This window comes from Callithrix jacchus, chromosome 1 (genome assembly GCF_049354715.1).
Source record: "Callithrix jacchus isolate 240 chromosome 1, calJac240_pri, whole genome shotgun sequence".
Taxonomy (NCBI): Eukaryota; Metazoa; Chordata; class Mammalia; order Primates; family Cebidae; genus Callithrix; species Callithrix jacchus.
In genome coordinates, this window is record NC_133502.1 from 213,378,712 (window position 1) to 213,400,564 (window position 21,853).

The 21,853-nt window shown below is 54.7% G+C and overlaps 1 protein-coding gene across 1 annotated transcript in view; it reads left to right on the forward strand.

Moving 5' to 3' along the window:
- The first annotated feature begins 365 nt into the window (after positions 1 to 365).
- LOC100407810 (GRAM domain-containing protein 4) overlaps positions 366 to 21,853 on the forward strand; it is a 41,243-nt gene continuing 19,755 nt past the window's right edge. Inside the window, 3 exon segments of the mRNA XM_078343440.1 lie at positions 366 to 1,041; positions 1,879 to 1,999; positions 20,736 to 20,847. Coding sequence (XP_078199566.1) covers positions 724 to 1,041; positions 1,879 to 1,999; positions 20,736 to 20,847 — 551 coding nt within the window. The 5' untranslated portion in view covers positions 366 to 723.

The following is a 21,853-nucleotide window of genomic DNA, read 5'->3' on the forward strand; positions in this document are numbered from 1 at the left end:
CAGCCTTGGCCTCCTAAAGTTCTGGGATTATAGCCGTGCACCACCACACCTGGCCACCACACTTTGATCTTTAAAAACCTGACCAATGGGCCAGGCGAGGTGGCTCATGCCTGTAATCACAGCACTTTAGGAGGCTGAGGTGGGCGGGTCACCTCAGGTCGGGAGTTGGAGACCAGCCTGACCAACATGGAGAAACCCGTCTTTACTAAAAATACAAAATTAGCCAGTCACGGTGGTGAGTGCCTGTAGTTCCAGCTACTTGGGAGGCTGAGGCAGGAGAATTGCTTGAATCTGGGAGGTGGAGGTTGCAGTGAGCCAGGATTGCCCCATTGCACTCCAGCCTGGGCAACAAGAGCAAAACTTAGTCTCGAAAAACAAACAAAAAAAAAAACCAGATCAATGAGCCTGGAAATCATCCAAAAGTCCACTGGCCTCGAGGCCACCATATACAGCATTGTCTCCTTGGCCTGGGAGCGCCATGCCTCAATGCAGGTAGAGCTGGAGCTGCAAGTGCCCCTCATGGAGGGACCTCTCGGTGCAGAGCAAAAAGGGCAATTTGCAGAGAAACGCCCACATTGCAGCTAGATATCTGCACCCTTCCTTCCGCATGTGTTCTGTCCTCCTGGATGGGTGCTTGTGGGATCCCAGCTCCCAGCACCTGGCTCCGCTGGCCTCCCTCCCAGAACAGCGGCCCACGTCTGTTCCTCATCTGTCAGTGCCGAGATGGACCTGAAGCAGCATCCACAGGCCCTTCCAGTGGGCAGGACAGATGGAATCACCCTGTTTCCGCCCACCCCCGCCCCCAGAACTTGTGCCCCAGCAGCCAGAGTAGCTGAAAGTGTGGGAGGTCGGGCACCCAGAGCGGGGCAGCCACAGCCAGCCCAGAAGCCTCTGGTTTCCGAAGCCGGCGCCTTCTTCCTGGGCTGTGGCCACAGCGTGGGTGATACACGTCCAAGGAGCCATTGCCGTGCTGCTCCTCGTGGTCTCGTCAAAGCCGCACACGAGTTTCCTAGCCCTGGAGGAGGAGGTCTAGAGACCCAGGTGGAGAGATCGGGCCCCTGCTGTCCTGTGCTGGGGCACTCACTCATGTGCTGGCCCTCACCAGTCCCTGGCAGGATGCGTCGTGGAGGGTGACTGTGTGGTGTCCAGTGTGGGGCCCAGGCAGGCTTGGCTGTGCCAGGCATGGACTCTGCTTTCTGTTCCGTCAGCAGGATGTGGAGCTGCTGCCTGTGCCCAGCCCCTGAGCTCCAGGCATCAGGCAACTGTGGCCTGTAACCCGAGCCCATCCTGGCTCGCTGGGGCAGTGAGCAGGGTTTTTGTGAAGCAGACAGGGGAGGCCTCTGTTTGGAGTTCGCTAACCTCAGTTCCGCAGACCCTTCTGCCCATGGGCCATTCTCTCCGACCTACTCAGCCTGGCCCATGGAGGCGCCCCCAGCCTCCGCTCAGGTGGGAGGGCCTGGGGAGGGCCTGGTTCTGGCACGGCCAGCCAGACACACGGGGCCAGCACAGTTCCAGGGTTTTCTTCCCTCTGCAGCCCAAGATCAGGAGGACCACAACCATCAAGAGACAGTGCCACTCACCCAGTTTTAATTTTTAAGATATTTCGTAGAGTCAGCCTTACAGGGGCTCTGAGGATATCCACATTGTCTGAAATGTCCCTGCCCCCAACAGAGGAGGCTGGGTGGGCAGACACAGGTCTTACGCTGGGGGCTCCATCACCCCATCTGACCGTTGTGTGTCCAGAGGCTGCAGCTGCTGTTCCCTTTCAGATGCTGCTTCTGCCATCCTGGGGCCCCTGGGCACATCTGGGGGAACCAAGTGGTGGAGACCCAGGGTGCCACAGGTGGCCCCTCTGAGCTGTTGGTATTTTTCTTCTAGTCTGGTCCAGGGACCCTCATCATGGCCACAGGAGTCCAGGACTTTAACCGGACAGAGTATGATCGACTGAATGAGATAAAAGGTCACCTGGAAATTGCCTTATTGGAAAAACACTTCTTACGTGAGTACCAGAAAGCGCCTGGAGGTGTGGGACAAGGTGGGGCGGGTGGCTGAGGTGGGGACGGAGACCCATGCCGGCTGGACGTGAGCCCTGGGCAGCTGTGGCTCCGGCGTGGCTCGTCCTGGCGAGGTCTCTGCCTCTGTGTTTGAGCCTCCATTGCGGCTCTGCTAAGCCAGCACTCAAGACTGCTCCAGGGGGTTGGGATGAGGGCCTTTTCCCAGTGGGGTAAAGGAGTCTCAGGGGAAAAGGAGTGAAATGTTCCAAGAAAATGGTAATAATTTCAGTAAATTGGTCCCTTGCATTCGCAATGGGAGGCTCAGACTTTTTCAGAGCTTTTGGAAGGACTCTGAAATCTTAGTTTGTTCTGGTTGGTTTGTGTGTCCAGGAGGGAGGTGGGGCCGTGTGCTCCTGCGTCCACGGGCCTCGGACAAGGCTTTGGGCTCTGCATAGTGAGAATGGCAGAGATTCTTACAGGAGGGCTCGCAGGCCCTGCCCCACGTGGCGTAGCGCTCCTGAGCCTCCCTCCCCACCCTGCTCTACAGATGTGGAAACTGAGGCACGGAGCGTTCACTGAAGTCACCCTGCTGTGTGGTGACATCTAAATAGTAAGGGGTCACTTACCAGTAAGGCCGCAGCAGGCAGATGAGTCCCGAAGTCCATGCCAGTGACCCCCCTGCGTGTGGTCTTCACAGCCGACACAGCTGGTGGAATTTGTGTTACTGGGCAGAAAAGCTTCACTGCTGTATGTCCAGAGCCAGTCACTTCTGAACTCTACACGGAGCCCCCAGTCATGACGGGCAAGGGCTTAGGAGCGGGGCGGGTAGGTCACTCCCTTCCGAGTGTCCTGCCAGGTGGGGTCTCTTCAACACTCTGGACCAGATGGTCGGTGCCTTTGCTGGAAGGGCTGTCATCTTGGTGTCCTGTCCTTGGTCACCAGTGCTGTGGTGTCTGTGCACTCACCTGGTGCTGGAGGGTCCCAGGCCAGTCCACATGGGCTTGTGGGTTCTCCTGGGCCAGGCCAGAGCACGATAGTGAGCCTGTGTGTGCACAGCACTGGACTGTGTGTGCTGCATGGTTAACTGTGTGCTCATGTTTGTGTGGCCATGGGTAACAGTGTGTGTGTGTGAGTACAGTGGTGATTAACTCTGTGTATGCATGTGTGTGAGTAGTTGACCATGGTAGTAAACTGTGTGTATGTGTGCAGTGGTGGTTAACCCAGTGTGCATGTGCGTGTGCAGCAGTGGTTAACTCCATGTGCAGGTGTGTGTGCATGTGAAGCAGTAGTTAACCCTGTGTGTGCATGTATGCAGTGGTAGTTAACCCAGTGTGCGTGTGCATGTGCAGCATTGGTTAACCCCATGTGCAGGTGTGTGTGCATGTGAAGCAGTAGTTAACCCTGTGTGTGCATGTGTGCAGTGGTAGTTAACCCAGTGTGCGTGTGCGTGTGCAGCAGTGGTTAACCCCATGTGCACGTGTGTGTGCATGTGAAGCAGTAGTTAACCCTGTGTGTGCTGCACATGTGTAGTGGTAGTTAACCCAGTGTGCGTGTGCGTGTGCAGCAGTGGTTAACCCCATGTGCAGGTGTGTGTGCATGTGAAGCAGTAGTTAACCCTGTGTGTGCATGTGTGCAGTGGTAGTTAACCCAGTGTGCGTGTGCGTGTGCAGCATTGGTTAACCCCATGTGCAGGTGTGTGTGCATGTGAAGCAGTAGTTAACCCTGTGTGTGCATGTGTGCAGTGGTAGTTAACCCAGTGTGCGTGTGCATGTGCAGCATTGGTTAACCCCATGTGCAGGTGTGTGTGCATGTGAAGCAGTAGTTAACCCTGTGTGTGCATGTGTGCAGTGGTAGTTAACCCAGTGTGCGTGTGCATGTGCAGCATTGGTTAACCCCATGTGCAGGTGTGTGTGCATGTGAAGCAGTAGTTAACCCTGTGTGTGCATGTGTGCAGTGGTAGTTAACCCAGTGTGCATGTGCGTGTGCAGCAGTGGTTAACCCCATGTGCATGTGTGTGTACATGTGAAGCAGTAGTTAACCCTGTGTGTGCACATGTGCAGTGGTGGTTAACCCAGTGTGCGTGTGCGTGTGCAGCAGTGGTTAACCCCATGTGCACGTGTGTGTGCATGTGAAGCAGTAGTTAACCCTGTGTGTGCATGTGTGCAGTGGTAGTTAACCCAGTGTGCGTGTGCATGTGCGTGTGCAGCAGTGGTTAACCCCATGTGCAGGTGTGTGTGCATGTGAAGCAGTAGTTAACCCTGTGTGTGCATGTGTGCAGTGGTGGTTAACCCAGTGTGCGTGTGCATGTGCAGCATTGGTTAACCCCATGTGCACGTGTGTGTGCATGTGAAGCAGTAGTTAACCCTGTGTGTGCATGTGTGCAGTGGTAGTTAACCCAGTGTGCGTGTGCATGTGCAGCATTGGTTAACCCCATGTGCATGTGTGTGTGCATGTGAAGCAGTAGTTAACCCTGTGTGTGCACATGTGCAGTGGTAGTTAACCCAGTGTGCGTGTGCGTGTGCAGCAGTGGTTAACCCCATGTGCACGTGTGTGTGCATGTGAAGCAGTAGTTAACCCTGTGTGTGCAAGTGTGCAGTGGTAGTTAACCCAGTGTGCGTGTGCGTGTGCAGCAATGGTTAACCCCATGTGCAGGTGTGTGTGCATGTGAAGCAGTAGTTAACCCTGTGTGTGCTGCACATGTGCAGTGGTAGTTAACCCAGTGTGCGTGTGCAGCAGTGGTTAACCCTGTGTGCACGTACATGTGTGTGTAGTGGTAATTAACCCTGTGTGTGTGCCCATGTGTGGCGTGGTTAACCCTGTGTGCATGTGTGCGGCAGTAAATACTGTGTGCGTGTGTAGCGGTAATTAACCCTGTGTGTGTGTGTGCATGCATGAACAGTAGTAATCCTGTGTGTGCATGTGCATGTGTGGCGGTGGTTAATCCTGTGTGTGCATGTGTGTGTGTGGCGGTGGTTAATCCTGTGTGTGCATGTGTGTGCCCATGTGCAGTGGTGGTTAACTGTGTGTGTGTGTGTGTGTGTGCAGTGGTGGTTAACTGTATGTGTGTGTGCACACACACTCGTGCTATGGTGGTTAACCGTGTGTGTGTGTGTGTGTGTGTGTGTGTCTCCACTGGTAGTTAACCTTGTATGTGCATGTGTGTGCCCATGTGCAGTGGCGGTTAACCCTGTGTGTGCGTGTCCATTCCCGTGTGCACTGGTGGTTAACCATGTGTGTGTGCATGCCCATGCACGGCAGTAGTAAATCGTGTGCGTGCACATGCACGCTTTCTCGGGACCCTGAGGACTGGACACCAGTGGTTCTGAGGACAGCTCTGGTGACACTACGGCTGTGCCGTGGAGTGACTCTGTCTCCCCATGAGTCTTAGGTTGCATAGAGCCAGCCTGGGTAGAGAGGGGCTGGGCCGCATGGGCTGCTGACGGGGTTTGGTTCTCCTGATGACTGTCCTGGTGACCTGTCACCTGTGACCTCACCAGCCTGAGCTCCTGCAGTGGTGGCTCCGCTGGAGTTGGTGGGTCTCTGAGAATGGAGAGGCCAGGCTCTCCCTGAGCGGTGGCAGCAGGGGCTGGCCCTTGGTCAGCTGTCCACCTGGGCCTGTGCATGGAGGGTGCGCTGTTTGGCCTGGAGCAGAGCTCGGCACTGCCCACTTAAGTCATCACCCACCAGAGGCTGCCTCATCAGCTGAACTTCGTGAATTACCTTCTGTGAGTCTAAGTGGCTGAATATGGATGGTTTTTCAGTCATGGGGCAGAGGGTCGATGTTTCACTTTCAGGGAACAGGTGCTCTTGGTGCAGGGGAAGGCTCTGTGAGCATCAGCAGGGCATCTCTGCTGGGGCCCGGGAAGCTTCAGGAGGAGAGGTGAGCCAGCATGCCAGATTGAGGGACGCCTGTCCATTCACATTCACTTTGAGACTTTGTTGACACGGAGTTCCAAAATGGAGACAGCAGAACCCGCAGGGCTGCCTCTCTGGGGATCTGGGGATCTGCCTCCAGCGGATCCTGGAGGAAAAGAGGCCACCTGGTCACAGAGCAGGGCTGCTGCCGTCCCTGGACCAGCACTTGTGACTCTGTGCTCAGCATTTTCCAAAGGAGCATCTCCTTTTACCCCTTGGTAGCTCGTGAAGCAAAAGTGTTGGGTTCAACTCTGACAGCCTGTGGGGTGGTGAGCACAGGCATTATTTTTTAATTACAGAAATGTTCAAATGTATCCAGAAATGGAGCAAAGAGCTCTGCCTGGTTGAAGCCCACTGTCAGCCTCAACAACCTTCTGGACCAGGCTGGCTTCCCCAACATGCCCTCTCCCTGCACCCCCCCCTGCCCCCCACCAATGTTTTGGAGCAAATCCCAGCCAGCATCCTCTCATTTCAGCTGTAAATATTTCAGTGGGTAGCTCAGCGTGTTTTAAAAACAAAAGCCACCAGTCTAATGTCACAACTGAAAAAAGCAAACAGCTTTTCGTTGGTACCATCAGCTGTCCAACTGAAGCTCAGATTTCCCCCCACTGCACTGCAGCCTGGGTGATAGAGCGAGACCCCATCTCTTAGTATTTTCTTTTTATTTTATATTAATTAAATTAATTAATTTATTTATTTTTGAGATACAGTCTCACTGTGTTGCCCAGGCTGGAGTTCAGTGGTGCTGTCTCGGCTGACTGTAACCTCCGCCTGCTGGGTTCAATCGATTCTGTGGTCTCAGCCTCCTGAGTAGCTGGGATTACAGGGGCGCACCACCACGCCTGGCCGGTTTTTGTATTTTTAGTAGAGACGGGCTTTCACCATGTTGGCCAGGCTGGTCTTGAACTATTGACCTCAGGTGATCTGCCTGCCTCAGCCTTCCAAAGAGCTGGGATTACAGGTGTGAGCCACCGCGCCCAGCCCCATCTCTAAGTAAGTAAGTAAGTAAGTAAATAAATAAATAAATAAGTTCCCTGTTGAGGTCTCGAGATTGCTTTGCAGCTGTCTCTGAACGAACAGTCCGATGAGGTTGGTGTGTTGTGCTTGGTGGAGTCTCTCTCCGGTCTTGACTCTGCAGGTTCTCTGCACATCATGCTTTTTGTCCTTCGTAGCCCAGGTCACCTGCTGGACAGTGTCTGCCCTAGACTCTGCTGAAGGTGGCCTCACATGGTCCTCGGTCACACCCTGTGCTTCCCCGTCGTGGCACGCTTGGCCATCCCTCAGGGGATGGTCCCCCTTTGGTGTTGTGTGCTTCCACAAGGTGGTCTCTGTTTCACGTCACGGCTTTGATGATTATTGCTCAGAGCCGTTGCTTCATTAGAGGCTGCAGAGTGGTCTTCTTCTGCTTCTGCCATGCTTTCTCCATTGGTTAGCTGACACGTTTCCAAAAACGAACTTCTCTTTGCCTGCTGTTTGACTACACTGAGGAGTCATTCACAGATGAAGGGCAGGGTGCACGCTTGGACTCCCCTCGTTTTCATTTTCAGAATAATGGGTTGCGTTCTCTTCCGGGAGCCCCCGCCAGTGAGGGCGTTGGCCCTTTGTGGTGTTTTCTCGGTGTTCTCATGAGATGGTGAATTTAAACACATTTGGTGTATTCTGATCGTTCTGGGTAGTATCTGGTTGCTGCTCAAATAGTTCTATGTCTGCGCCTCTTTCAGTTGGCTTTGTCACAACCCAGTTGTCTCTGAGAGATTACTCGCCTTTCGGTGGGACAAGATATCCCATGTTCATCACCAGCGTTTCTTGCCCCAGTCCTGGAATTGACCGTTCTGAAGTAAAGCCCTGGTTCCTTTTGGTGGAAACTGAGATTGACACGCTCTGAGAATCCTGGGTCATTGATGGCCGCTGGCGAACCTTGGTGTCTGGACCTTCTCGTGGACAGGGCTTGGACCTCAGGAGTTCATACACAGAATTCTGCTGGAATTCACACCCAGGACTCCTAAGTGTCTGTGTAACCTCATTGGACTTTTCTTGTATCTTTCTCTTGCTGAAATCCGGGTTCTCGGCGATCATCATGAGCATGGCTCATTTGTTTTGCCCCTTGATAATGCACAGTCTCAAAATCAAACACCACAGGATCACTAAACACAGTCTATTTGCTCCTAGTTCTTTCGTCCTTAGGGATGTCCCACTAGAAAGGCACAGGTTTTGGTGTCTGACAGTTGCTCTCAAGACTTTTTCCTTCCTTTGTGGCTGTGTTATCAAGTCAGTACGGAGGTGAGTTCGTTATTTCTTTTCACCTTAGATTTCTAGAGATGGTTTTTTTCTTTTCTTTTAAAATTTTGACATGACTTCAGACTTCCAGAAAAGTTACAAAAATAATTGCAAAGAATTCTTGCATATTTTTCATCCAGTTATTCTCCAAAGGATAATATTTTACCACATTTGTCTCTTATCTATCCATCTATCCATCAATTTATCCATCCATGGATCCATTTATCCATTCATCCATTTATCCATCCATCCATCCCTTTATCCATTCATCCATCCATCCATCCATCTACCTATCCATCCATCCATCCATCCATCTCCCATCCATCCATCCATCCATCCATCCATCCATCCATCCATCCATCCATTTATGCATCCATCCATCCATCCATCCATCTATTCATCCATGCATCCATCCATCCATTCATCCATCCACCTATCCATCCATCCATCCATCCATCCATCCATCCATCCATTTATCCATCCATCCATCCATTTATCCTTCCATCCATCCATCCATCCATTTATCCATCCATCCATCCATTCATCCATCCATCCATTTATCCATTCATCCATCCACCTATCCATCCATTCATCCATCCATCCATCCATCCATCCATCCATCCATCCATCTTCCATCCATCCATCCATCCATTTATCCATCCATCCATCCATCCATCCATCCATCCATCCATCCACCTATCCATCCATCCATCCATCCATCCATCCATCCATCCATCCATTTATCCATCCATCCATCCATCCATCCATCCATCCATCCATCCATTCATCCATCCACCTGTCCATCCATCCATCCATCCATTTATCCATCCATCCATCCATCCATCCATCCATCCATCCATCCATCCATCCACCTATCCATCCATCCATCCATCCATCCATCCATCCATCCATCCATTTATCCATCCATCCATCCATCCATTCATCCATCCATCCATCCATCCATTCATCCATCCACCTGTCCATCCATCCATCCATCCATTTATCCATCCATCCATCCATCCATCCATCCATCCATCCATTTATCCATCCATCCATCCATCCATCCATCCATCCATCCATCCATCCATCCATTCATCCATCCACCTGTCCATCCATCCATCCATCCATTTATCCATCCATCCATCCATCCATCCATCCATCCATCCATTTATCCATCCATCCATCCATCCATCCATCCATCCATCCATCCATCCATCCACCTGTCCATCCATCCATCCATCCATCCATCCATCCATCCATCCATCCATCCATCCATTTATCCATCCATCCATCCATCCATCCATCCATCCATCCATCCATCCATCCACCTGTCCATCCATCCATCCATCCATCCATCCATCCATCCATCCATTTATCCATCCATGTATTCTTTTTTTTCTGAGCTGCTTGATGGTCAGTTGCAGACACAATGCTCACGAGTGCCAAATGCTTTTGTTGTATTTCCTAAAAGCAAGGATATTCTCTTATCTAACTACAGGGCAATTATCAAAATGAGGAAATTAACATTGATACATACTAATATCTGGTCTGAGACCGTATTCCAACTACACTAATGTCTAGTAATGTTCTTTGCAGCAAAAGACAGTTCTGAGTCCTGAGTCGCATGGGTTTCCTGCCTCTTTCATCTTTCACCTGCAACGGTAGTTCTTTGTTTCCTGATACTGACGTTTTGGAAGAGCACAGGTCAGTTAGTTTGCAGTCTGTCTTCAATTTGGGTTGGTCCTGTTTCCTCATGGAGAGGCTCAGGTCATGCCACAGACATGATGGTGTGTTCTTAGCATCACGTCGGCGGGTACTTGATGCCATGTTTTTCTGTTATGCATGGCGTAGAGAATTTTTTTTAAATTGAATTTATTCGTGTAGCTATCTAAAATTGTCTCCATGGTTCCAAAGTCAAGGTGTATTCAGAGAAGTTGACTTTCTCTCCTTGCACCCTGCCCCCATTTCCTCTCCTCCCCTGTAGACAACCAGTTTCTTCTAATTTTACATTATTCTCTCACTGAAACTTTTAGAAACATGAGTGTGTATATTGGTTCTTACTTTCCTGCTTAGCTAAATGTTAGGATGCCCACACTTTCTGCAGACTCACATTCTATCCTGTAGGTCACTCCAAAATGGTACACAGAGATATCCCTGCTCCATGTCACACCTGTCCCTGTTCCGTGTCACACCTGTCCCTGTTCCATGCCACACCTGTCCCTGTTCTGGGTTACACCTGTCCCCGTTCCAGATTACACCTGTCCCTGTTCCATGTCACACCTGTCTCTGTTCCATGCCACACCTGTCCCTGTTCTGGGTTACACCTGTCCCCGTTCTAGATTACACCTGTTCCTGTTCCATGTCACACCTGTCCCTGTTCCGTGTCACACCTGTCCCTGTTCTGGGTTACACCTGTCCCTGTTCTAGATTACACCTGTCCCTGTTCCATGTCACACCTGTCTCTGTTCCATGCCACACCTGTTCCTGTTCTGGGTTACACCTGTCACCGTTCTAGATTACACCTGTCCCTGTTCCGTGTCACACCTGTCTCTGTTCCATGCCACACCTGTCCCTGTTCTGGGTTACACCTGTCACCGTTCTAGATTACACCTGTCCCTGTTCCATGTCACACCTGTCTCTGTTCTGTGTCACACCTGTCCCTGTTCTGGGTTACACCTGTCCCTGTTCTAGATTACACCTGTCCCTGTTCCATGTCACACCTGTCTCTGTTCTGTGTCACACCTGTCCCTGTTCTGGGTTACACCTGTCCCTGTTCTAGATTACACCTGTCCCTGTTCCATGTCACACCTGTCTCTGTTCCATGTCACACCTGTCTCTGTTCTGTGTCACATCTGTCTCTGTTCTGGGTTACACCTGTCCCCGTTCCAGATTACACCTGTCCCCATTCCAGATTACACCTGTCCCCACTCCGGGTTGCACCTGGAGTCTAAGTCACATCTCCCCCGGCTCCAGGTTGCACATGCCCCCACTCTGGATTGCACATGTCCCCACTCCAGGTCACATCTGTCCCTGTTCTGGGTTACACCTGTGTCCATAGCATGACTGTAGCGTGGCTACATCCACTTGTCACTTGTTCCCTGTTTTGTTTTGTTTTTTACTTGGTTTGTGTTTGAGACAAGGTCTCATTCTGTCACTCAGGCTGGAGTGCAGTAGCATGATCCTGGCTCACTGCAACCTCGACCTCCCAGGCTCAAGCAATCCTCCCACCTCAGCCTCCCGAGGAGCAGGGACTATAGGCACATGCCACCCCACACCTGGTTTGTTTTTTGTTTTTTCTATGTGGAGACAGGGTTTCACCATGTTGCCCAGGCTGATCTTGAACCCCTGGACTCAAACCATCCACCTGCCTCAGCCTCCCAAAGTTCATTACAGGTGTGAGCCACTGTGCCTGGCCTCGCTTGTTTTCTGTTGATGGATGGTTGTGCTGTCTCCAGCGGTACAGGGTGTTAGTAGTTGCAGGTAGCTCTGACCAGGCTGTCTGCACCTGGCGGATACAGGATGAACTTACTTTTGTACGCCGAGCGTGTTGTCTCAGGTGTGGTGGGAGCTTGGTGAGTGAGGGATTCATTGCAGATTAGTTGGAGTTTGCCCATTCTCACTCCCTTCTCAGTCCCAGAAGGATATAGGATGTGAGATAAGGACACTATGTAATCTGGGGACTCACAGGCATATTCCACTTGTCACTAAGCCAACCTCTGTGTGCTGGCGTGGCCGTTCCTGCCTCTCCTGACCTGCAGGAGGGAGTGCTGGCGTGGCCGTCCCCGCCTCTCCTGACCTGCAGGAGGGAGTGCTACCATGGCCATCCCCGCCTCTCCTGACCCGCAGGAGGGAGTGCTGGCGTGGCCGTCCCCGCCTCTCCTGACCCGCAGGAGGGAGTGCTGGTGTGGCCGTCCCCGCCTCTCCTGACCCACAGGAGGGAGTGCTGGCGTGGAGAGCTGCGTTCAGGAGTCAGGACCCCGGCTTCTAATTCTCGACTCAGGCACTGGTTAGCAGGTGGCTGTGAGCACTTACCCGTTTAGGACCTCAGCTCCCCGATCTGTAGAACAGCTAAGTGGTCAATGTTAAAATTCCATTCAATTATCTATAGTGCTTTCTCTCAGAAAGCAGAGTATTCTTCTTCACAGAGGAGAGGAAATGGCCCAAGTGTGCAGCAGCCTTCTCTGCTGATTAAATACCGAAGAGTACAAATGTTCCTGTAAGAAAATGACACAGGATGAAGAATGAAGGTGAAATGCATTTTGGCTCATGGCTGAAGGCAGGAGCCTAAATTTGTTAAAGAAGCACGTAAATAAATGAAAAGCATCATGCATTTTGATTTAGCCCCAAATGCATGTCGGTTGCTGGTGCTTTGTGAGCACGGTGGCCATGCCTGAGCTTGCATCTGGGATGTCAGATTCTCCAGGGTGGTGAGGTGCACACACAACCCCTACCCAGAGCAGTGTGGTGTAACATTTGGATTTTGGAGAGAAAGTGCTTCTGGGGACCTTGGGGCCAGGGGACTTCTCTTCCTGGGGGCTCTCCAGTTGCTCGGCTCTGTAGGAGAGCTCCCATGACTGCCTTTCGTCATCTTGTGTTTGAGGAGGGCTGCAGATGCCTCCCTGGCCATGCTGGAGGGTAGGCTGCCATGCCCCGTCTGCGGGCACGGGTGCTCTCAGAGCACCAGACACGGGTGGATTCCCAGCAGATGCACTCGGAGGGGCAATGCCACTGATTTCCTCAAGAGTGTGACTTGGAGAGAAGGCGCCTTTTCCTCCTGAGCCCTGATGCTCCCGGTAGCTCCCTTTCCTGCTCTGACATACAGGGATGAGAGTGGCTGGCCCTTACCCCATGGGAGTCTTCTCAACGAAGCTGATAGGAGGGCTGGCCAGCTGCCTCTGGAGGCCTACAGGGGCTTCCTCTGAATGGACAGCTTTAATGGAGGGGTCCTGGAGGGGAAGGGAAGTTTCTAGGTGCTGTCCTGGGTGATTCAGAGTGAGGAAAACCTTCCTTACCATTGAAGTCTTCTGGAAGCAGAAGGGTCTGGGGAGCTGCCAGCTGCCTGCTGGTGAGGGTGCCCATTTGAGGCCTGATGGAGACAGGCTTAGATGTGGGATTGACTTGAGGTCTCTGGACTTGCCCCTTCGGACCTGGGCTGTGGGTGTGGTTCTTGGCTCAGGCTGTTTAAACTCCACTCCTGCAGTTTCTCTGGTGGTGAAAAGATAAACTCTGTATCAGTCCGTTTTCCTGCTGCTGATAAAGACATACCGAAGACTGAGCACTTTACAAAAGAAAGAGTTTTAGTGGACTTAACAGTTCCACGTGGCTGGGGAGGCCTCACAATCATGGCAGAGGTCAAGGAGGAGCAAGTCACGTCTTACATGGATGGCAGCAAGCAAAGAGAGAGCTTGTACGGGGCACTCCACCCCATTTCTAAAACCGTCAGGTCTCATGAGACTCATTCACTGTCACAAGAACAGCACAGGAGAGACCTGTCCCATGTTTCAGTTACTTCCCATCGGGACCCTCCCACAACATGTGGGAGTTCAAGGTGAGATTTGGGTGGGGACACAGCTAAACCGTATCACACTTCCAGGGCAGGCACTGGGTCGGCTGGTTCTGCCCTAGAGGGGCATATTTAATAAGTGACAACTGTGAGCGGGTGACCCAGACCTACAGAAGGGAACAGACAAGCAGAAGGTGAAGGCAGGTAGCACTGATTACAGTGGCGTGTCTGTGTCATATGGGATTTCCCCAGGAAAAATGAAATTGGCCCCAGTCCCTCTTTTCCCGTCACTTGCATTGCCCATGACCATCTGTCTGCTCTTTAACTACATGTTGTGGATGTTTGGCCCTGGGATCCCTCCTTGCCCAGGACAGATCTTTGAGCACAGAGGTGAGCTGACCCCACCATGCCAAGTTCCTGGCCTGTCCCATCCCTGGAGCTCACACCTCAGAGGAGAAACTGCTGATCTTGCCAGCAGGGGCCTCCTCCCTGTGCCCGCAGGGTCTGGGGTGAAGTCAGAGAGGGAGCCTGAACACGCCTGCCTGTGTGTTATGTGATGGCTGCACGTCCTGGACCCAGCATCGTCATCTGACAGGTGCTTTGGACGATGCCAGAGTGGAATTCCATGGGAAGTGTTAAGTTAGGACCCACTGCCCATCTCTGTGACCTCTCTAGTTGGCTGTGTCCTGCCTGCTGAACACATCCCAGCTCCCTGGCCTCACAGCTGAGGTCCTGTGTGGGACATCCCAGCGGGTGAGACATCCCCCGGGCCAGCATGGCTTCCCTTCCTCTGCACCTCATCTGTAGGTAGTGGCACATGGAGAGTACTGGTGCAGCACTTGGTGTGTCCTGATGTCCCAGCTCTGTCAGGGGGCCCTTCTTTGTCACATCCATCTCCTCTACCAACTGGACTCATATGGGAGGGAGTAAAGGTAGCTGCCGGCTTCTCTGTGGTGTCCAAGGGCTTGGGCCCATAGCCTAGCAGCTACTGGACGCTCAGTACATGTCTGTATGTATGATACATGGACGGATGGATGGGTGGGGTGAGTGGATAGGTAGATGGGGGGACGAGTAGCTGGGTGTGTGTGTGTATGCATCACTGGATAGATGGGTGGGTGGATGGATGAATGGACAGGCAAGTGGATGAGTGGATGGATGGACATGTGGGTAGCTGGATGGGTGATTGGATGGATGGATCAATGAGTAGGCAAATGAATAGGTAAATTAGGTAAATGGGTGGGTAAATGATAGATGAATGGATGGGTAGATGAACAGACGAGTGGATAGATGGATGGGTGAGTGGATGGATGGATGGATGGGTGGATGGGAGAAGGGATGGTGGATGGATGGGTGGGTGGATGAATGGATAGATAGATGGGTGAATGGGAGAAGGGATGGTGGATGCATGGATGGATGGGTGAATGGATAGATAGATGGTTGAATGGGAGAAGGGATGGTAGATGGATGGGTGGGTGGATGGATGGGTGAGCAGATGGATGGGTGATTGGATAGATGGATGGATCAATGAGAAGGCAAACGAATGGGTAGATTAGGTAGATGGGTGGGTAAATAATGGATGAATGGATGGATGGTGGACAAATGGACAGACAGACGGATGGATGGGTAGACAAATGGACTAATAGGCTGTTTTCTCCACTAGGCATGTCGTTTTGCACATCCTTTAAGGCCCCACTGGCCACCTCCCAGAGCTCCAGATGCACCTCCTTGCTCTCATTCTGTCTGGTGTTTGGTCCCAGGCACGGTTTTGTCTGTGCCACTTTGCTTCCTAGTGCCTTGGGGCCTAGTGCTACCAGCTGGAAGTGGAGTTGGGGAGTGTCCCTGATTGCCCCCAGCCCACACTCAGCAGGGAGCAGGTGCTTGGCAGAGAGCCTGTTGCTGTGGGAAGGGCCTGGGGGCCCAGAGGGTTTGGCTGCTGGATGCCGAGCGCTTGGTTGGAAAGGGAGGTTGCCAGGGCGGGGACAGCACGTGCTGTCGAGCACATGAGTCTCCTGCTCCATGCTGGGCCGGAGCCCCAGAGTCCAGCCCAAAGGCTGTCAGATGCCGCGTGCCTCTCACGGGGAGAGGCAGGCATCGGTTCCTGAAAACCGGCTGCTCTGGGTGAAAACCCTGGCTGGGATCCTAGTTCTTCTTCTTTTACATGGTAAAATGTTGGTACATTATTTGTGTACCTTAGATCCTGCGCTGGTGTCCTGAAGTGTACCTAAAACGGTGGTCAGCCAGCGCTGTACACGGCAGCCTGCGATGGCGTTAGGACTGACGTGCCTGGAAGGTCGCTGCTTCCCGGTTACCAGCCAAGACAGTGTTGACCGTGCATCGTTCAGTAAACGTTCCCTCTGCGCACAGCGGGAGACGGCACAGCAGGAAATAAACGTTAGGGAGAAAAGGCAGGCAAACATCAGAATAAAAGCACGCGTGTCTTGGAATTATCTGTTTTCCCCGAGCAGGGAGGGACACAGGAGGAAGGGGTTGAAGGGGCCGCCTCTGTGCTGGTGGCTGAAGGTGAAGCCGTAGGCTGGGCTCTGCGGTGTAACTTATACCCGGGTGATTCAGTGGAGGGCGTGCCTGTCTTCTAGAAAGTTCCTCCGGTGATGGAAGGAGGGCTGAATTGGGCTGGGAGAGTTCAGGTGAGAGTCTGAAGTTAGAGGTGGCCAGGTGGGGCCTCCGGGTGTGCCGGCCTCCGCCTGGCCAGGAGCAGCTTTCTGGGTGGATTCTGAGTTCGCGCCCCTGGCCTGGTGGGAAGGAGTTTTATTTAAAGATTATCACTTGATCTTTATTTTTGGGCGAGGCTGGGCCTGTGGAGTCAGTCGTGTGCCAAGAGTACTCCTGCCTGAGAGATCTACTTTTACGGGTTTAAAAATAGCCGCAGAGCTGCCTTCCTTCCCCTCAGCAACTTCCCCGTGGGCTGGGCGTCGAGGCTGGTGGAGGGCCGGGCCTTAGCCTTGCTGCCTGGGCGGGTGTGGGTCTGAGCCCATGCATCTCCTTTGCCTCCCCTTGAGTCAGGGTGGCCATTGACTCATCAGAGAACGTTCTGGGGGCTGCCCCGGAGTGCCCAGTCAGGTGGCCGTCCCTGCCCTTCTGCTTCCAGGCTCTGGGGAGGCCTGAAGGCTGGAGCGGGTGGGTGTGCAGCCAGCCTGGCTGTGCTGGGACTTCCTTTAGCCTCTGTGGGAGATTTCTGTGTGCGGTATGTCACTACACCAGGCTCTTGTCCTGTCTCGGGGGTTCCTTGTCTGTGGCTGATGCTGCTTCGTTCCTTGGAGAGCAGGGGACGGTGCCGTCTGGATATGGGTGAGGCTGCCTGCTGCCCACAGGACCAGAGTCGCTCTTACTTCTGAACATCCCTAAACCTCACGCTACAGCTTGACCCCCGGCTGCAAGACGCCTGAGGGTCTGAGGGTCCCTCTGGGCACACGAAGTGTCCCCTGGTGTGGTGGCTCCTCTGCCCCTGTAGGGAGACTTTATGGCCTGATGCCCTGGGCCACGGCTCCTACCCCTGGGTCTCCACCTGTGGCTCGGCCCCTGGCAGGTATGGTATCATGCACACCCAGGGAAGCCTCCCATCCCCGTGTGGTGCATGTGGCTGCTGCCTGGACTCTGTGCTCACACACGTCTTGCACATGTCTGTGCCTGAGACAGGTGCAGGGGCTCTCGGGAGAGCAGGTGCCCGTGCTGCTCTGAAGATGTGCTGTAGCAGGTCACGCGTTCATGGGGTGCATGGGATGACCCTGGAACATCCCCTCTGTCAGTGTTGTTCTCTGTGGGGCTTTAGAGAGACTCACTGTGCACTTTTCTGATGGGGCTGCCATGGTGGTGGCACTTGGGAATCCTGCTTCAGGTGCCTTTGGGGGCACAGCTGGAGTTGTCTCTCTCCTCCCCACCTCCTCGAGGAGGCACAGTCCCCTCAGCCTTGCTCTCCTCGGAGAGCATGGCAAGTCAGCCTGTCCCAGCTTCCGGCAAAGCCAAGAGGCTTCCCACCTGTGCCCAGTGTCATTCCTGCCTCGAGGAGGTGGGGAGGAGAAAGAGCTAGGGGCCGCTGGGGACCCTTCACTCCTGGAGGGCTAGTGGACCCACCAGAGGAGGGCTTCCGGTGGCGGTGTGACCCAGGGACTGCCAGGGGCAGGAAAGTCCATGCCAAGTGGAAGGAAGAGGGGCACTGGGCTCTTTCACCTGATACGATTGTCTCGAAGGAGAGCGTTGTTTGGCACAGTCCTGGCCCCACAGAGCGTCCCTGTTCCCCAAGCCTGCACATGTGGCCTACTGCGGCAGAAGGGACCTTTGTCGATGAGGATGAGTCCCAGCCCTGAGGTGGACTTGGTCCTGTATTATCCAGGATCACACAGTCACAAGGGTCCCGAGAAGGAGGTGGCAGGAAGGTCAGAGGTGGCCATGTGAGGGTGGGGTCAGAGGTCACAGTGATGTTATTGCTCCCTAGGGGCCATTAGCCAAGGAGTGCAGAGGTCTTGGGGAGCTGGAAAGGCAGGAAATGGGTCTCTGGGGAGCTGGAGACCCAGAGAGACCCAGGTTGGACTTCTGACACCAGCACTGTAAGAGTAAGCGTTTGTGTTGTTTTAAGCTGCCGTGGTGGTGGTTTTCCACCACAGCCACGGGAAACAAGTGCAGAGGTCACCAAGGGGCTCCGTGGCCTGCCCCCATGTGGCCTCGCCCCCACCCCACCCTGCAGGGCATCTCAGACCCTAATCTGTGGGGCAGGGAGGCCTGTGGATGCGGGTGGCCCGGGGTCCTCGGTGTCTGTGGGTAGCTTGGGACACGATGAGGCCCACGCCGGTGGCCAAGGGACCCAGAACCTTGGCAGCCGCCGCAGATTTTCGGGGCATGTATGAGAGGAGTCTGCTGTGTGAACGCCCAGCTCAGTACTTTCCTCTGGGCAGGAAATCGGCCCTCCTGTTTCTTTTCCTACTTGGGGAAGAGAAAGAAAAATTGATGGTGAGGGATTTGCGCCCCCTTTGTCCTGTGGAAAGGTACAGCTGTGCTCGGCACACTGCAGGTGACCTGAATGTGTCACCGCTGGGCAGGAGGCAGGCTCTGAGGTGGCGTCGTGGGGCGAGCGGTCATCATTCCCGTCTCGGGACAGGCAGCAGCTTGGCCTTGCAGGGAGTCATTTGCTCAGAGGTAGGAAGAGCTCAGAAGAGGTAAAGGCTCCACCGCTGCAGCCGCTTTGTTTACCGAGTTGTCCTCGTACCGGCACGAGTGACACTGGGCACAGGTGGGAAGCCTCTTGGCTCTGCCGGAAGCTGGGACGGGCGGACTCGCCCCACTGTCTGAGGAGCCCCGTCTGCAAGGCTGAGGGGACCATGCCGCCGGCCCACTAGGGAGCCAGGTGTCACCGGGCTCTGCGCAGCGAGGATGGCAGGGCTCTGCTGTTCACATTTGTCTGAGCTCTGCAGAGAGCCCGACCCCAGGAGGTCCAGGGTGGAAAGAGGGGTGGCTCCCTGAGGCCCCGTGACCTCTGAATCCAGGCTTGTGACACGGCAGGCACGACATGCCACGCCGGGCTCCAGGAAGGCTCTGTGTCCGCCTCCGTGGCATCCATCCCCAGGCTGGGACTGGCCACCTTGGGCCAGGCTTTGGCCACTGCTCTGCTGCGTGCTGGAACCTGGCCCACGACTGCCACCCTGTCATGGTTTAGTGACTCCAGGAAGGGGTGTGAGGAGAGCCCCATTTAGGAAAATGTGGTTTCCTGTTACCCACGCAGGGAGGGCCCTGAGTGCCTCTCTGACCTATGGATGGAGAGGCATGTGGGCAAAGGCCAAGACCAGAGGAGGCGGTGTGTGGGTGCCAGGAGTGAACCCGGGAAAGTACCAGAGCCCTCTGGCCTTGGCCTGCTCCACCCAAGAGCCCAGCCGGGAACGAGGCTGCCCAGTGTGACACATCTTACCTCTGTGTTCCCGTGAGATAAAGTCACTGCCACAACATGAAGACAGAGGCGTGAGGAGAAGCCGCCCCATGGCTGTCTCTGAACCTTCCCCAGCTGGCTCTGAATCCGGAACTGATCCAGGTGGACGCTCCCCTTTGGGGAGAAAGACCGCAGGCGGGGTGCTTGGTTCCCTCCTTTGTTTATCCAGCGACCCTCGATTCAGCCCCTTCTGTCTGCCAGGCACACCGAGGGAGGGGCAGCAGGCTGGGAACTGGGTCCCATGGATCAGAACAGTAGGGGAAGAGCAAGGGCTTCAGACTTGCCCTCAGGTGACCCAGCACCCTTGGTTTTAGGAGGAGGCAGGGATGGGACAGAGGAAGCGGAAGAGAGGCAGAGTCCCCTGTCTCACCTGTCTCTTCAGGTGGCAGAAGTGTCTTGACTTCCAGAGGCCGCCTGCACTCCCTGGCTCCTGGCCCCTTCCATCTTCGGTCTTCCAGTCTCTCCGACCTCTGGCCTCTGACTCTGCCTCCTCCCTCTGCCTGGATGCTCTTTCCCTGGCTCTGCAGGAACGCGCTGTGTTCCCTCCGGGTCTGACTTGGTCCTCACATTTTCTGAGGCTTACCTGCAGCAGTCCTGTGTCCGGCCTGCCCTGTGCTCTTCTCAGGCTCCTTGGCCAGCTCAAGCTGTGGGCTGTCCCCGCTGGCCCAGGGCCTTTGCTGTGCCGCTGATGTGTCCCAGAATCTCGCCCAGCTCATGGAGGCGCCGGGTGGGTGAGGTGGGTGGGTCGGGTGCAGTTAGCATCCTCTCCACAGGTATCCTTGGCATGGCTTCACTTGGTGAAATGGCTTTTGTGTTCTGTGTTCAACGTTATGAAGGACAGTGAGGAAATTCCCACCCTTGCTTCACCCAGCTCTTGCCTCAGTCATGTAAGAGGAGCCCCGTTAATAGTTCCTGCCTAGGAGGAAGGGCTGGGTGGGACCAGTGCACGCCTGCCGTGTGAGCGCCCCACACCCTGGAGGAAGATCAGGCGCTCAGGTCCGCTCACAGAGCAGAGACCCCACTGCTGAGTCAGGCACTCCTGCCCCAGCGTCCCAGAGTCAGAGGGCCTGCGTGGACATAAGCGATGGTCACCTGGCCATTCTCTTGCCCACAGAGGAGGAGCTCCGGAAGCTTCGAGAAGAAACCAATGCAGAGATGCTGCGGCAGGAGCTGGACCGGGAGCGGCAGCGGCGGATGGAGCTGGAGCAGAAGGTGCTGAAGGCCAGGTACCGCCCCCTCCTCAACCCCCCACCTCCCCTCCAGCCTCTGCTATACCCAGAGCATCCCAGCAACATCACCCTTAGCCCTTGAGAGGCCTGGGGGTGAGGGTGGGCCCGGCTCTGACTGCCCAGGGATAGGTCCTGCCTATGCTCCAGTGGTCTGGGAAAGGGGGACGTTGGGGCAGGTGCTCCTGCCAGCCCCAGGCCTGGGGCCAGGCCGACTGAAGAGAGGCATGGCATGGGGTCTGCCGAGCCCCAGAGATACCTCCTGGCCTGGAGGTGACCCATTCTGTGCATCCTGCCCCAGCGCCCCACCCTGGGGGCTGGCCCAGCCTCTTAGGATCTTCCCAGGACCTGCCCTCCCAGCGCTGCCTGTGTGTGCTCCCATGCTCCCTGTCTGCCCCAGCCACACAGCAGCCCCTCAGGGTGCCCTCACAGATGACCCACTCTCCCCCATCCTAGCAGGATCACGTCCTAGAGTGCCAGTGCCGCCCCTGCTAGAGGGCCCATTCACAGCTGACGTCTTTGCCCTTGGTGGTGGGTCCCATGAGGGGCCCCTGAGTACTCACAGCCTCCTTCCTCAGCCTGCCCTCTGCCTCACGGTGCTGCCAGCAGGAAGCAGCGCACCCAGGGCCCCAGCACAAGTTACAAAGCCAGTGCCCTCCTGTTGCGCTAACACCACGAGGCTCCGTGTCCTTCCGCACAAGTTTAAACTGGTTCCTGGTGGATAAGGCCAGGGAGCTCAGGCCACTCACCTCTGGCTCCCAGGCCTTCCACTCAGCCTTCATTCCAGCAGCCTCCTGCCTCGGCCTCTCCCTCAGCCTCCCCCCTGTTTCCACCCAGCCTCCCCACCAACATCTAGCTCTTCAGCCTCCCTCCTCAGACTCCACTCCTCCAGCCTCCCCCCTCAGGTTCTACCCAGCCTCCACTCCCAGCCTTCCAATCAGCCTCCCCTTACCTTCCCACTCAGACTCCCCCTGCGTCTCCTCCCTCAGCCTCCACTCCCAGCCTC